This window comes from Argopecten irradians, chromosome 13, assembly GCF_041381155.1.
Source record: "Argopecten irradians isolate NY chromosome 13, Ai_NY, whole genome shotgun sequence".
NCBI classification, from domain to species: domain Eukaryota; kingdom Metazoa; phylum Mollusca; class Bivalvia; order Pectinida; family Pectinidae; genus Argopecten; species Argopecten irradians.
Window position 1 is genome coordinate 13,341,157 of NC_091146.1, and position 14,952 is coordinate 13,356,108.

A 14,952-nucleotide genomic window follows, 5' to 3' on the forward strand; every position below is an offset into this window, starting at 1 on the left:
CCTACTTTCATTTTATCACTATTGCTTGTCCACGTCTATATCGCGACAAAATGTTACTCTAAGACGATTTACTTTTTTGCCAAAATGTAGTTTTTTTGAGAAATAAACATTTTGACTTGATAAAAATTATTATTCGGCAATTATTTCTACCGCAATCCCCCCTCGAGCAAATTAACTCTTCCAAAAAATGACGTCACAGCACGTGCCGGATGACAGGTGCGCTACTTTTTTATTGAATGAAAAGCTCATGGGTTCGTTCACATGGTATGGCGGTCGCATTTCCACCTAAACACAGCTCACCCGACCGGAGAACCCCAGGCCAATGAATTCCATTGGGGTGTGAGCGGAACCCACGTGCATGAGTTGAGCTGGATATATATTTTGTCACGGATATTGAACGGTATTACTTCGCTGTTGGTATTCAAGAAGGAAACACAGAGATACCAAAAGACGGGCCCGAGCCTGGGGTATTATTGTCATCTACATTCTGCAGTTCTACGATATCCAAACCCCGAAATATGGCAGCCACTGTAAGTATTTTAGCTGAGATATTTTAGGATAATAAAGTTCCAATTGTTAATTACTCTTTGCACTTAAACAATCATTTTTTTCGCTGTGCTAATTTTGACATTCCATACTGTCATTTATGAGAGATGACTGATCTACCACGCACAGATTTGGTCAAATCTCGTAAACTGAGCGCCTCAGAACTTCTCTCGTAGGTCTATACATTTTATCACTCGCTTTCTTTTGTCAACATTTTATGTTGTATTTATAAAGAATACAATTAACTATTAGTGTGTACACCAGTTTTTAAACGTCTTTAAGCGCTATATGTTTACAACCAAATTGAAATTGAAAAAAAATGAAATAAAATAAAATAAATGTCATAGCAAAAATGAACTGATAGTGATATGAAGAAGATAACTCTTCAAGATTTACCTCCCTTGAATCATTTACCCATGGATACATTATAGAGGAGACCTTTTCTCCCCTTCATTTTTGCAAAAACAATCGACAAGATCAATACGATTTAGAAAATTTCTCATAAGAAATGCCCTAGCAATAATGTTGAATTCATCTGAAAATGACAATCTCAGTCACAGATGATCTTTGATTGAGAAAATTACAAATGTCGTCCTATCTTTATGACATACTGTCAGTTGATACAAAATGGCCCAATACAAGGAAAATTCACTGATGTTCCGTGAAATTTATATGAATAACATGAAAATTGACTAATATTGATATGATTGGGACTAATTGCAATGCATGCTGTCATTGGAGGAGGAGTCAGTAGTGCATATAGTACTTCAGAAGTACTAAGAAGTTCTCCTGTCTATGACTTGAGGATATTTTAAATTAAATTTTTATAACTGGAACAAACTCTGAAATATCATGCTGATTATGTCATCCATTACATAAGAGAAGACTTCAGACTGCCCAGGCCTTTTTCCATTAGCAGTGAGAGCTATTGGAATGTAACTAATGACAGTTGATGATACATATCGTATACTGTATAATCTGTAATCTACCTAATAAGCTTCCATGTCTCTAAAATCGCCCCTCCTCGTTTTAGGTCTCAATTTCAATTGCATTGGCATAAATCATAAAGACCAATACTACACAAAACTGTATAAGTTTGCAAAAATTTCATCTTAATAAGCACCTTTTCATTTTTCCAATTTTCTAAACGCACCGGGCGTTTATTGGGTCAGATACATTATACTGTAGGTCAAATTCAGGGGTTGAATTTAATTTTTGAGTCTACTATCTATATTCAGTCAGTTGGTAAAATTTCAACTCGCTAAATCAGAAATTTGCTGGCCACTTTTGAAAGTAAAATTAAAAGCAACCAAATTCATTGATATTAATTATGTTTGTTTTAAATATGTAACAAGAAATGTTGAACATTTTTAGTGTCATTGTATAGTGTTATGTAACACCCATTTATTTTCAGAATATGGCACCTTGTGTAAAATATAAAAACTTTATCACGTTATTATGTATGATTAAAGTGTCACGTAAATGCTTTTGTCTATTAGCTCAAATTATGAACAGCAGGATTGATTGACATGAAATATTATAAGTCACTGTCTCGGTCTGTATGGTACAATGTTTGGACGTCTGTATGGTACTGTGGATGGTACAATGTTTGGACATCTGTATGGCACAGTGTTTGGACATCTGTATGGCACAGTGTTTGGACATCTGTATGGCACAGTGTTTGGACATCTGTATGGCACAATGTTTGGACGTCTGTATGGTACAATGTTTGGACATCTGTATGGCACAGTGTTTGGACATCTGTATGGCACAGTGTTTGGACATCTGTATGGCACAGTGTTTGGACATCTGTATGGCACAGTGTTTGGATGTCTGGTTCTCTGATTGTCTATATATGTTGAGAATGAAACAATGTAATGAGAATGAAACAATGTACCTGCTCCCTGAAAATTGAAAGTACAATATTTTTCAACTTGCCATTTCAAAAATCAACTCATATTGGGCCAGTATGCAAGAGTTGATTACTTAATTATGAACCCTGACATTATTGCGACATAATAATTTGTTGGCTTTTTAGCTATTTCAGGCATTTTCTCTCAGTAATTGACAAATTGTTAGAGATTGCAACTATAAGATAGGCCTATTAAAGAATTACATTATAAAAGTTGAATTTACACAGAGGTATATGTAGGTTGTATCCAGGGCTCGAATTTCAGGCTGTTTTACTTGCTTTTTGCAAGTAGATATACCAGAATAGCAAGTGAAAAAAATATGCACTTGCTTATTTTAGCAAGTGGTTTTTAACAGGGACAACTGTAAAAATGGCATAATGATTGTGAAAAATTGTTGTAATGAAAAATATGGGGGCTCAGTTCTTACAGTAATGTTGTTGATATACATTATGTACTTAAACACCTCACATCATCATGCAAAAATAAAGGATTTTATTTATAACATAACTGTAATTTGAATACGGATATTAATTATAAGTAAAAAATATATTCTAGCAAGTAAAAATTTATGGCACTTGTTATTTCTAGCAAGTGGCAAAAAAAGTAAAATTCGAGCCCTGGTATCCAGGTTAAAACTAGGTGTTTCTTACAGGGAATTGATAATGAATAAAACCTAGGGTGAATGAAAGTGTACATTCAACCTAATAAGTGTTGAAAAATAGAGGTCACTGAATTTGATCAAATTTGTATGAACTTTTTGAAAAGCCATCAATTTACAATACAGCTCAAAGAGACTGATGTATAAACCACAGTTCTAGAAATTGGGCATGTACAGTAGCTTGCCTGTACCTATTGTACCTTACTGCAGATCGCTCCTCAAATAGGGTGTCAAGTTTTCTGGATTTTCACTACATGCTTTTAATTTTAGTAAATAGATTAGAGTCCTGAAAAAGAGGATGGCTACTTATAGGTATGGGACACTTCCACTCTCCTTCCCTTCCATCAGAGGTTAGACCCTCCCTAACCCCCCCCCCCTCCCCCATCCCAATTTACAATATCATAATAGCATGTTGACAATTTGGGAAAATTAATGAGGGATTTCCAAAACAAACACTGTCTGAGTCTGGCCTTATCTGCTTCCTGGCTGATAGGCAGTACCTCCCAATATTTTAGCCTTGATGATGAAATCCTACACTTTATTATAGATCTCTACTGACCCCCCTCCCCTAATTATAAATACATCAGGTCTCTGACACCAGATCCTGGCAATCTCCCCTCCTCTTGATTTGATGCCTATCCTTAAACCTTTTGTAATATTTACAGGGTTTGACCAGCTACTTTGGTAATTTGGCCACCTACTATTCTGCAAAAAATAGTTATATCTTTTAAAAATGTTTCTAATTCTATCTGAGCAACATCTGAGCTGGCCCCACAAATTTTGATAAGGATAATCTGAAATTGAAATTTAAACACTGAGAAACTTAAACAATACCTGATCTTATGTGTGATTAGTCTAGACCTAATTTGACATTATCAATAAAATTTTGCTTTGATACACACATCATTCAATGTAAGGGGAGATAAGCTAGAAAAAATAAAAACTCTCTGAGAACTAAACAAAAGAGTCCAAATTTGATGGTAACTAGATGAAATTTTATTGAAAGTAAACTGAACCTTGGGGATTAATTTAGTGTGGTACTAGTCATAGAGAGCAGCTGACCAGTGGTCTGTTGGCTGGTCAAGGACAGACCCAATCTGTGTTGTGAGGATGAGCAATTAACACCATGTCCAGATGAGAGAGGGGTCCAGACAGTGTGACCAATCAGGGGGAAGATTTAAGTAAGAAGTGCTGTTAGCTTACAGTTTATCAATTTCACAACATTCTGACATCAAACAATTTTAGACCGGGGAAAATGGATAAACAATTCATATAATGCTTTAAGATCAATACAGGTGAAAAAAATGATAAACAGGAAGATATACAGGAAAAGTGAACAATGAGATCATGAATAAAATTAAAAATTTACATGATGATAAAGCTGATTCAGTGATTACATATTCTTTAATTTTACTAAATTTTGATTTACTTTATTTTTGGTATACCATATGAACTGTCTGTATACTAAAAGTATTTAACTAGAATACTCATTGACCTTTTGTCATCTCATGACAATTGAACTTGATGTACAAAAGATTTTATCATATTTGATCTTATGGAAGACAATGGCCTCAGTCTAATAAGGTGAAATGAAGCTAACAAGGCTTTGAAATGTAACGCTTACTTGAAATGATTTTGAAACTGACCCCACAGCTCATGCTACATGTATCAAACCTTAAATGATGATGAAGTGGTCTGTATGCTAACAATGCTTTAATCAGAACTTTGTTATGATTTAATTTTGATGACCCCAAGCTTCAAACAGAACTTTTGAGTTTTGATGAAGATGACCTCTAAATCTTAAGTTTAAGTTGACCGAAAGATATATGTGACCAGTTTACATAGAGGAGGCTTTTCTTTCAATATGGGTTTCATGATGGTTATCTGGCCTTTACATGTATATGTAACATTTAATTTTGATACATTTACCTTAGCTAACAAGACTAGATGTTTGTAAGATTTAATTTTGATACATTCATCTTAAGCTGACAATGCTATACATGTTTGTAAGATTTAATTTTGATGGTGAAGCTGACACAGATAAGGAGGAGGAAGTACACCCATGAAGACAGATTCTAATTGGTGGTCAGATTTATCTGTGATGTATTGTGGCACTGGTCACTCCTATCTTGTAAAACCATTTATATTTCGTCATGGTTTTTATGTGGCTGTGATATTGGCCTATCACCAGACTGAGAGGGGTGAAATCTGGCTGCTACAACTTGGGACAAGTGATTGCATTGTTGGACAAGTGTGTGTGTGGGAAAACACCATCAAAGTGTACTACAGGGGAGGATAGGATGGTCAGGGGCCCAGTGGTCAAATAGGGGATACAATGTAATGGTCAGTAGATCTGCTCCATCAGTGGTCATATAGGGGATACGTGAGAATGTTCAGTGGGCCAGTGATATGATCAGCACATACATTAGAATCAGTTGTTTCAAAGGATAAGTAGCAAAGACTTCAGTGACTTTGACTTTATGATTGAACTGTTTGCCACATTGGAATCACCACTGGACAGTGGTTATATCTCAATCAGTGATGACACAGGACAAATTAGTAAAGAGCTCTATGTTCATGGTGGGTTTGGATCATTAGAGGTGACAGGTGGTTATAGCCAGAAGTGAACCAGTGTATCAGTGAGTGAACTAGTGTATCAGTGAGTGAACTAGTGTATCAGTGAGTGAACTAGTGTATCAGTGAGTGAACTAGTGTATCAGTGAGTGAACTAGTGTATCAGTGAGTGAACTAGTGTATCAGTGAGTGAACTAGTGTATCAGTGAGTGAACTAGTGTATCAGTGAGTGAACTAGTGTATCAGTGAGTGAACTAGTGTATCAGTGAAGTGAGTGGAAAGTGTATCAGTGAGTGAACTAGTGTATCAGTGAGTGAACTAGTGTATCAGTGAGTCAGTGAGTGAACTAGTGTATCAGTGAGTGAACTAGTGTATCAGTGAGTGAACTAGTGTATCAGTGAGTGAACTAGTGTATCAGTGAGTGAACTAGTGTATCAGTGAGTGAACTAGTGTATCAGTGAGTGAACTAGTGTATCAGTGAGTGAACTAGTGTATCAGTGAGTGAACTAGTGTATCAGTGCTTTTATTGTATACTGTTGCTGGGTACTGTACTATGGCCACCATGACTTAATACACAGGATATTACCCCTTCTGAAGATCTGTACTGTTGAAAGAATAATAACATTATATAGTTTCCAGAGGAATTGACAGTGAACGATGTTATATTAGAAAGAATGTAGTCTATCTACCTTGATGACACTTGGAAATACCTTCAGCTTAATTGAATGTTAATTGGATTTGAAGATACTTTGGAAGGCAAGTTAGAAAGAAAAAAAATCTCAAAGGATGTGACAACTATTAATAACACATCGGAATATGGATTCATGTATCTATGTGGATACTGTCAAGGATTAATGGCCATTAACAGAACAAGATGATGCATTAATGAATATCAACTAGTGGTGATATTGTTACAGAAGATATTGGTAATGTTGTGTATACTCGTCTAAACCAGTTGTTATCTGGACCAGCATGCATATGGCAGGTTTCAGATTATACAGTTTTAAATTAAATTACTAAAACCGCTGACAAATGGAAATTTTTCACTATCAAAAACAGGATCAGACGATTTGGTATTTTTCTTCATTTACAAAATTTACTTACTTTACACCATTACCAATATTGGGAAGTTTGAGCTTCTAATTTTACTTCAAGATAAAAATATTAGAAATAATTATTTGCATCCCGAAAAAATTCCGTGGCAGTATATCCTATATAGAATGAAGTTCTGACTGCGCATGCACCAAAAGCAAAATAAATTATTCTTTATAATTTTTTGTCTTAATTAGACATATATCTACACGATGAAACACCAATTGTTGTTCAAATTATGAATATCATTTATGCTCTGTCGGTGGTGGAGCATCTTTAAATTACTAAAATTAAGAAGGAAATTAAACAGAATATAAAGGTATTCGGATTAAAGATGCTCCACCGCCGACAGAGCATAAATGATATTCATAATTTAAACAATAATTGGTGTTTAATCATGTATATATTAACACAGAATATAATATAAAATAATTTATTTTGCTTTTGGAATTTTTTCAATTTTTTCGAGATGCAATTAATTATTTTTCGATATTTTAAACTTGAAGTAAAATTAGAAGCTCAAACTTTTCAACGACGGTAATGATGTAAAGTAAGTAACTTTTGTAACTGAAGATAAATATTAAATTGTCTGCTGCTGTTTTTGATAGTGAAAAAATACCATTTGTCAGCGGTGGAGCATCTTTAAGACAATTCAAGGTCGGGTTTGGACAGGTAGTGATTTTCTTACTTGGTAATTTCAGTGGCCTGTACCAGTGTACATTTTGTGTTGGGAAAACAGTACATGGCATTTTTCTTAACCCCTTAACTCCCAAGAATTTTTAGCAGAGTTCTCGAAAATCTGACATTTTCTTTCAAAGTGATTTTTCACCCTTTTGCAGCAACATTTTTGGTAATCAACCCAGATATATTTAGAAACTTCACATCACAACCTTTTCAAATTTTGTACGAAAAATGGTGTTTTCACATTAATAACGTTACCATAGCAACCGAAATTTTGGACTTTTACAAAAAAGTTAAAGTTTCTTACATTTATAACTCTTAAGACAACGAAAGTTATTTAGATGTCAATTTATCAACCTAACAATCAACTATATTATTGCAGAAGGGTGAAAAATTTTATTGAATGCCATAATTTCAAATTAATTATGAATATTACCATGGTTACCAACAAAATTAAAAACCGATGATTTTTGAAAATGCTTAAATTAGTGTTTCACCTGTCTTGCTTCATCTAGAGAAAGTTTGTTCTATATTTAACAGGCTTGGTGATCTTTTACCTTTCGTATTAATTTCAAAAGAGAACGTGGTAAGAATTGGTATCAAATCATTAATCTTTTGCGTAAAAAATGTTACCATGGCAACCAAAATATAAACTACGGAAAAATGCGATTTTACACTGATGGAACCATTTTCACGGGCTTCCATTTGACTAAAATATCGAAAAAAATGTAATGTGTTGCAAAATCGTTTGTTTGACATGTTACTCTTTATAATATTAAATATTTATATTCATACTCAGATTATTTCAATTTTTGGAACGCCAAAAACCAACATAATAACCTGTATGTCATTGTAGCAAGCTGGCCTACAAATATTTATCAAGATGTTTAGATAATATATCTAAATATATATCTGTACAGTGTACACAATAAAAAATGCAATGCGGTACTCTCATAGTTTACTGCAGTAATTTGTAACTTACCAACATTGTATATTGCCAGTTTCTTTAGTTTATCCACACAAAAGTATCAATATCCATCAAGATAATAAATGAATACAGAGTAAAAGACTAGCAGACAGCTTTTGTTTTTTCTTGACAAAATTTGTGAATTCTACATGTACATGTACTCATAATGATTTGCATGTTATTTTTTTAAAGACAAAAACGCATATATATATTCTATATTTGATAGAAATACAAACCATCTCTATTAATCATTTATTATCTGTGTGTTCTATGTCCAGTTCTATATTGCTTGGTTACCAAAAAGACAACCTATATATATATATATATATTATGGTAGAAGCCCTCACCTTTTCCCAGATATACATCTATATACATTTGCAAAACAAATGCATCGTACATATATGTGTATATGTGATGTATACCTTGTCCATATTGTAGATACCATGTAATGTAGTCGCTAAAACTGTCTATATTGTTAGGCTTTTTTTAATATTTTTTTTGTCTATATATTTGGCAAAATAAAAAAGAAGCCTAATAATATAGGCAGGTTTAGCGGACTACATGTAATGCACATACTTGTGTGTTATTGACTCTTGACCATATTGCAGATACACTGCATACAGTGTGTACATACATGTATATGTGATATGTCTTGACCATATTGTAGATACACTGTGGTGTCTACATATATATATATATATATGTGTTATCTCTTGACCATATTGGTTATACAAGTGCAATGTCTACAAACATGCATATGTATATGTGTTAAATTATGTATTGACCATAGTGTTGATACATATGTACACTGCCGTGTCTATACATGCGTATGTTTCATGTATATACCATATTCTATTGTAGATGCACAGCAATGACTACACATGTATATGTCTAATGTCTTGACCATATTGTAGATACACTGCAGTGTCTGCAGATATATGTGTATTATGTCTTGACCATATTGTAGATACACTGCAGTGTCAACAGATATATGTGTGTTATGTACTGACCATATTGTAGGTACTCTGCAGTGTCTACAGATATATGTGTGTTATGTACTGACCATATTGTAGGTACTCTGCAGTGTCTACAGATATATGTGTGTTATGTACTGACCATATTGTAGATACACTGTGTGTCTATACATGTATATGTTTTATGCATTGACCATATTGTAGATAAACTGCTGTGTCTACACATGAATGATACGCTGCAGTGTCTACATATATGATTCATATCTTTGCCATATATGAATGTTATGTCTTGACCATATTACAGTATCTACATAAGCATGTGCATTGCATGTAATATGTCTTAGTCAGATTGTAGACACACTGCAGACACACTGCAGTGCCTACCTGTATATATGTTATGTATTGTCATACACCTATGTGGTCTTTGTTTAGTCATACTTGTGTGATAACAAATCCAAAGAATTGACTTCACTTTTACTACATGTGCACTTTTGATATAGCTATGAATAAATCCATAAACATGTATCTGAACATTGTTTTCTGACATATGCTCTTTTTACAAATGATTTGCTAAAGATAAAAAAAATGTATTATTTCAACAAGAAACAATTCAAAAATCATATATGATTATTTTAATAAAGAAAGCAGAAAGACATGATGAAAATGCTGAGTCTCATTACAGGGTTATGTTAAATACATCTGACCCCTTTCCAAATTGTAATTTTAAAATTAACTTCCCTACATTTGTGTAACATACATGTACATTTTTTAGCCTAATCTTTTTCTGGACAAATATCAATAGTATCTCTATCACAGAGCATAATATTTTACATTTGTGTCAATTGAAGCATGACGAACTTTACAGGCAAAATATGTTTATACATTTTGTATCTCTGCTCAAGTTGCCCTGTCACTTCCCATCAGAAAACCATAATTTGGATTACATGTAAATGCATATGCAGTATAAAGAAGATGATATATAAGATTCAGTTGACTTATTTGTATGATCAGACAACCTGCATTTTTAATGTTTTTAGTGCAAATAGTACATTGCATGTGTCAATCTTTGATTTGAGATTAAGAGCAGACTTTTTATTGATACTGAATCTATCTGTATACATGATGTACATGTATAGGTATGTATATGAAAGGTGTCATTATTCTAAATGATTGTATCTCTGCAACTTTCACTATATAAGTTAACATGATCTATCCAAATTGGAACACTTTTTGAAGAATTGTAAAAAAATGTAGAACTTTGTGTTTGTGTCAGGATCCCCCTAAAATTTCAAAATATAGATTCCTTTGTTTTCATGTCAATAGACTATTTTTGCTAAACTGTACTGGATTAATTAGTTGACCTCCTCCTGGAGGACATTTCTAGTTTGTATTTGAAGATCAAATTCATTACAGTAAAATTTGAAGAATCATATTTTTAAAAAAAATATATAAAAAAATGATCTGGATATTAAATATCATTATAGATTATCTAATATATTTTGTCATTGACACTTGAATTCTTTATTTCCATTACTTGTAATCAGTAATTTTAGTCAGTATTTGAAGTTAATCTAGTATTCCAATCCACAAAATATGTATGGGTATATATATCGTATCAATGTTTTTTTTTTTATATTTACACGGCATGTACATGTAGCTTATGTATATATGTGTTTAGTTCTATTGGTATATACAAAATAATATTTACGATGAGGTTACGGCATATTAGGCATATTAGTATGTATGTTTCGTATTTTTGTGTTTAGGAAACTTCGCATCGTGTCCGGCATACTTACACGCATGCACATTGTACATGTGTCACGTACGTACAGTAGATCTACATGTATATCGTCTGATAACACAACCATGCTAATTAGGTCCTCAGTGATTATGACAGTGTCACTCAAAAGATGTCCTAGTCAAATCAATACTAACAATTAAGCTATAAACATGCGGGCCACCATAGAAAATAATCGGCGTCGAACACGTGTGCTTCAATACATGTAACTTTTAGAAATGAAAGTCCGGGGAAATCCCCGTTACTATAAATAGTTTTATGTGTCGTCGGCAAGATTTATTTGCTGAATTCATTTAATTTTTGAATACAGTCAAAGAAATCACTGTAAACATGTTTCTTGACATTTTTGCGTAAGAGTTTAGAGTTTTTTAACTGCAAAATTGAGGACCATTATCCGTGTGTTCTGGTAAAGTCGCCGATCGGTTTCGCACAGGTGCTTGTGAAACCGATCAACGTCAAGTCGTGGGACTGAGCAATTTTCCGTGGATGCATCTGTTGATTTATGGAGTCGTTGTATTGTTAATATGGTATGTTATGAATGATAAATTTGTGTATATTGTTCAGTATTTTCCTGACTTTCATCGTATCTATAAGTTATGCCAGATTGGTGAGAAAAAATGGTTAAAACTGACCACATATTGCTATGTATCGCGTAAAACCACACATCACACGTACTTTTTAGATGAAATCTTTGTTTTTGAAAAAAACGTTTGTAGATATTGCAAGATAAATATAAAATTGGGATACTAAGTTATTAACAGTATGAAGTTCAAGCATTATTTTTCAGTACTTTTTGATTAGCTAGGGATCCCATATCGGGTCCGTGCACTGAATGTTACGCCGACAGAAAGACGACGTCATCAATTTAAAATGTTCCGTTTTTCAGTCTGCATCTTTTTTAAACTCAATAAAACACCATGAAGACATTGTTAAATGAAAATTTTATAAGAACACAAAATATTACTTGTTATCTCTAGTTTTAGCAGATATAATCAGTATCTCGATAGCTCCTAAAATAAGGGAGTTATGACGATTTGTTCAACACCGACACGTTATTGGCGTAGTTTGGCGTATCTGGGAGTTAAGGGGTTAAGATATGTATACATATTTTAGAGAGTTTTTTTTTCTTATTTAGGAAAATATTTACATAAAATTTGGGAAAAAGCAGCAAAGTTTCTGTAGGGGAAGCCGGGCCTTTATTCAGATCCAGATCTATCTAAGATAATCACTGACAGGCTACACTGTACATTCACAGGAAAATTATTGAATCTTTGACAACATTAAGAGGAGTTCTTTGGTTAAAATCAAAACGACAACAGAATTAAGTGTGCCAGAATGGATTGGAAATATGTGAGAAAGACAAGATAATTATGTTATAATGTGAGTAATCAGGATTGAAAACAAATTAGGATGAAGATTTGACTGTCATTGACAGTATTGAGGTACCTTATATGATGAGATATTATTTAGACCAATTTACATAATTTTTTTATTAGGTCATCTGACCCTTCAGCCGTACGCCGTGCAACATGCATAAACTTTTCATTCAAACGGCTTCTTCCAAGAACTGAAAGGCCCAGAGTAATGATATTTGGCCTGTAGCATGCTGGGATGAAGGGCTACCACGTTGGTTCAAATGAATGACCTTGACCTTCATTCAAGGTCACAGGGGTCAAATAGGCTAAAATCTGTAAACGACTTCTTGAGAATAACTAGGAGGCCTAGAAACCTGATATTGGGCCTGTGATATGCTGGGATGAAGAGCTACAAAGTTTGTTCAAATGAATGACCTTGACCTTCATTCTAGGTCACAGAGGCAAAATGATTAAAAAAATTTTTAAATGACTTGTGAATAACTAAGAGCCCTAGAGACCTTATATTGGGCCTGTGACATGCTGGGATGAAGGGCTACCAAGTTTGTTCAAATTAATAACCTTGAAGAATCTTCCAATTAAGGTCACAGGGGTCAAATAGCTAAAATTGACTATGTTGTATTGTGCGAATTAATAGTTAGATGACAGTTAAGGCCCATGGGCCTCTTGTTTTAAATAAAATAAGAACTTTTAAAGATGATAATTCTATTAATTGATTTTACTCCTAATTAAGAGTAACAAAGTTTGTTATATGAGTAAATGACCACTGCTATTAAACTTTACATCAGGAGCCTGCAGGGATTGTTAAAAGTTGGCAAATTTACATGGGTTGCACTGATAAGTTTTTATTATAACTAGACTTTGTGAAATGTAATACTGGATTATCTCCCCCTAAAAATAGAACATGTAAAATGTGCTCAAAGAATATCCTACTGTAGGTGTCCAGTTCATCACCAGGTAAATTATACCAGTTTTGATGTATATACAGTGTTCATTCTCACAACATCTACATAGCTACTTTCAAAATGAAAGAACTACATACTCTATTAGGACACTTTTGAAATGCATTTTACACTCAAAAATAACACAAATAGATACCTTGTTTTGTCCATTGTAGGTGGCATACAAAAATGTGTTTACTAAAGTACAAAGACATAATTGGCATGTCATGTGTTTTTGTAAAATGTTTTAGTGCTTTTGATTTTGTCAGTCTTGAAAATCCTTGTAAAATTAAAATGACTGAAAAACTAGTAAAACTAATAAAATTATGCATTACCACTTTAAGCATATCTGAGGTAAAAGGTTATTCCAACTGGTCCTCATGTGTTGTTTGTCTATGTACAGAGTGTGTGGCACTAGCTGGGGATTACTAAAGGCTGCTTTCTGATTGTTATTACAAGACTGAATGATAAACAATTGTAATTTTATTTACTAGTATACCTTATGTCAACGGTTATTGGATAAGAAAAAAAATCAATCTTTTACACAAAAAAATATTTAGAAAATATATTTTAGCTTTACAATTACAATGAAACATCTCTTAGAGACAATCTCTGTATGGTAATCACCTGCTTACTAAGTCCATTTCTGTAGGGTAAAAGTACCAAAGAGTCCTATTTGACCTGTGTACAAAGACCACTTAGGTATATATATCACTTTTCCCTTGTCCCGTGGCTGGTCTTTATAGACAGGTTTGACCGTAATAAAATTAGTAAACAATAGTTAAAATCAGACTTGTGATGTTCTAGGAACTTCCAGCTGTCAACGTGGAGGACTATGATGGGGAGGCCGTGAAGTACAGTCAACAGGACATCTTCAAACAGATCAACGCTCTCCTCGACAACACCCTCAACCTTACGAACCTGTGTGGTATGAATATTCCCCCCGACCAGACTAAACGTAAGTCAATAATACCAGTCCCCGACCAGACTAAACCCAAGTCAGTAATACCAGTCACCGACAAGACTAAACCCAAGCCAGTAATACCAGTCCCCTACACCCTCAATCTGACAAACCAGTGGGGTATGAACATTCCTCCCGACCAGACTAAACGTAAGTCAATAATACCAGTCCCCGACCAGACTAAACCCAAGTCAGTAATACCAGTCCCCGACCAGACTAAACGTAAGTCAATAATACCAGTCACCGACAAGACTAAACCCAAGCCAGTAATACCAGTCCCCTACACCCTCAATCTGACAAACCAGTGGGGTATGAACATTCCTCCCGACCAGACTAAACTAAGTCAGTAATACCAGTCCCCGAACAGACTAAAAGTTTGTAATACCAGTTCCCGACCAGACTAAACCCAAGTCAGTAATACCAGTTCCTGACCAGACGAAACTCAAGTTTGTAATACCAGTCCCTGATCAGACT

At 34.0% G+C, this 14,952-nt stretch overlaps 1 protein-coding gene across 2 annotated transcripts in view; it reads left to right on the top strand.

Annotated features, from left to right (window-relative positions):
* Positions 1–220: 220 nt before the first annotated feature.
* LOC138305573 (cytoplasmic polyadenylation element-binding protein 1-like) overlaps positions 221–14,952 on the top strand; it is a 32,043-nt gene continuing 17,311 nt past the window's right edge. For both annotated transcript variants that reach the window (XM_069245881.1, XM_069245882.1), the window contains exons 1-2: positions 221–530; positions 14,325–14,475. In XM_069245881.1, the coding sequence (XP_069101982.1) occupies positions 519–530; positions 14,325–14,475 (163 nt within the window). In that variant the 5' untranslated portion in view covers positions 221–518. The remainder of the gene's footprint in view (positions 531–14,324; positions 14,476–14,952) is intronic.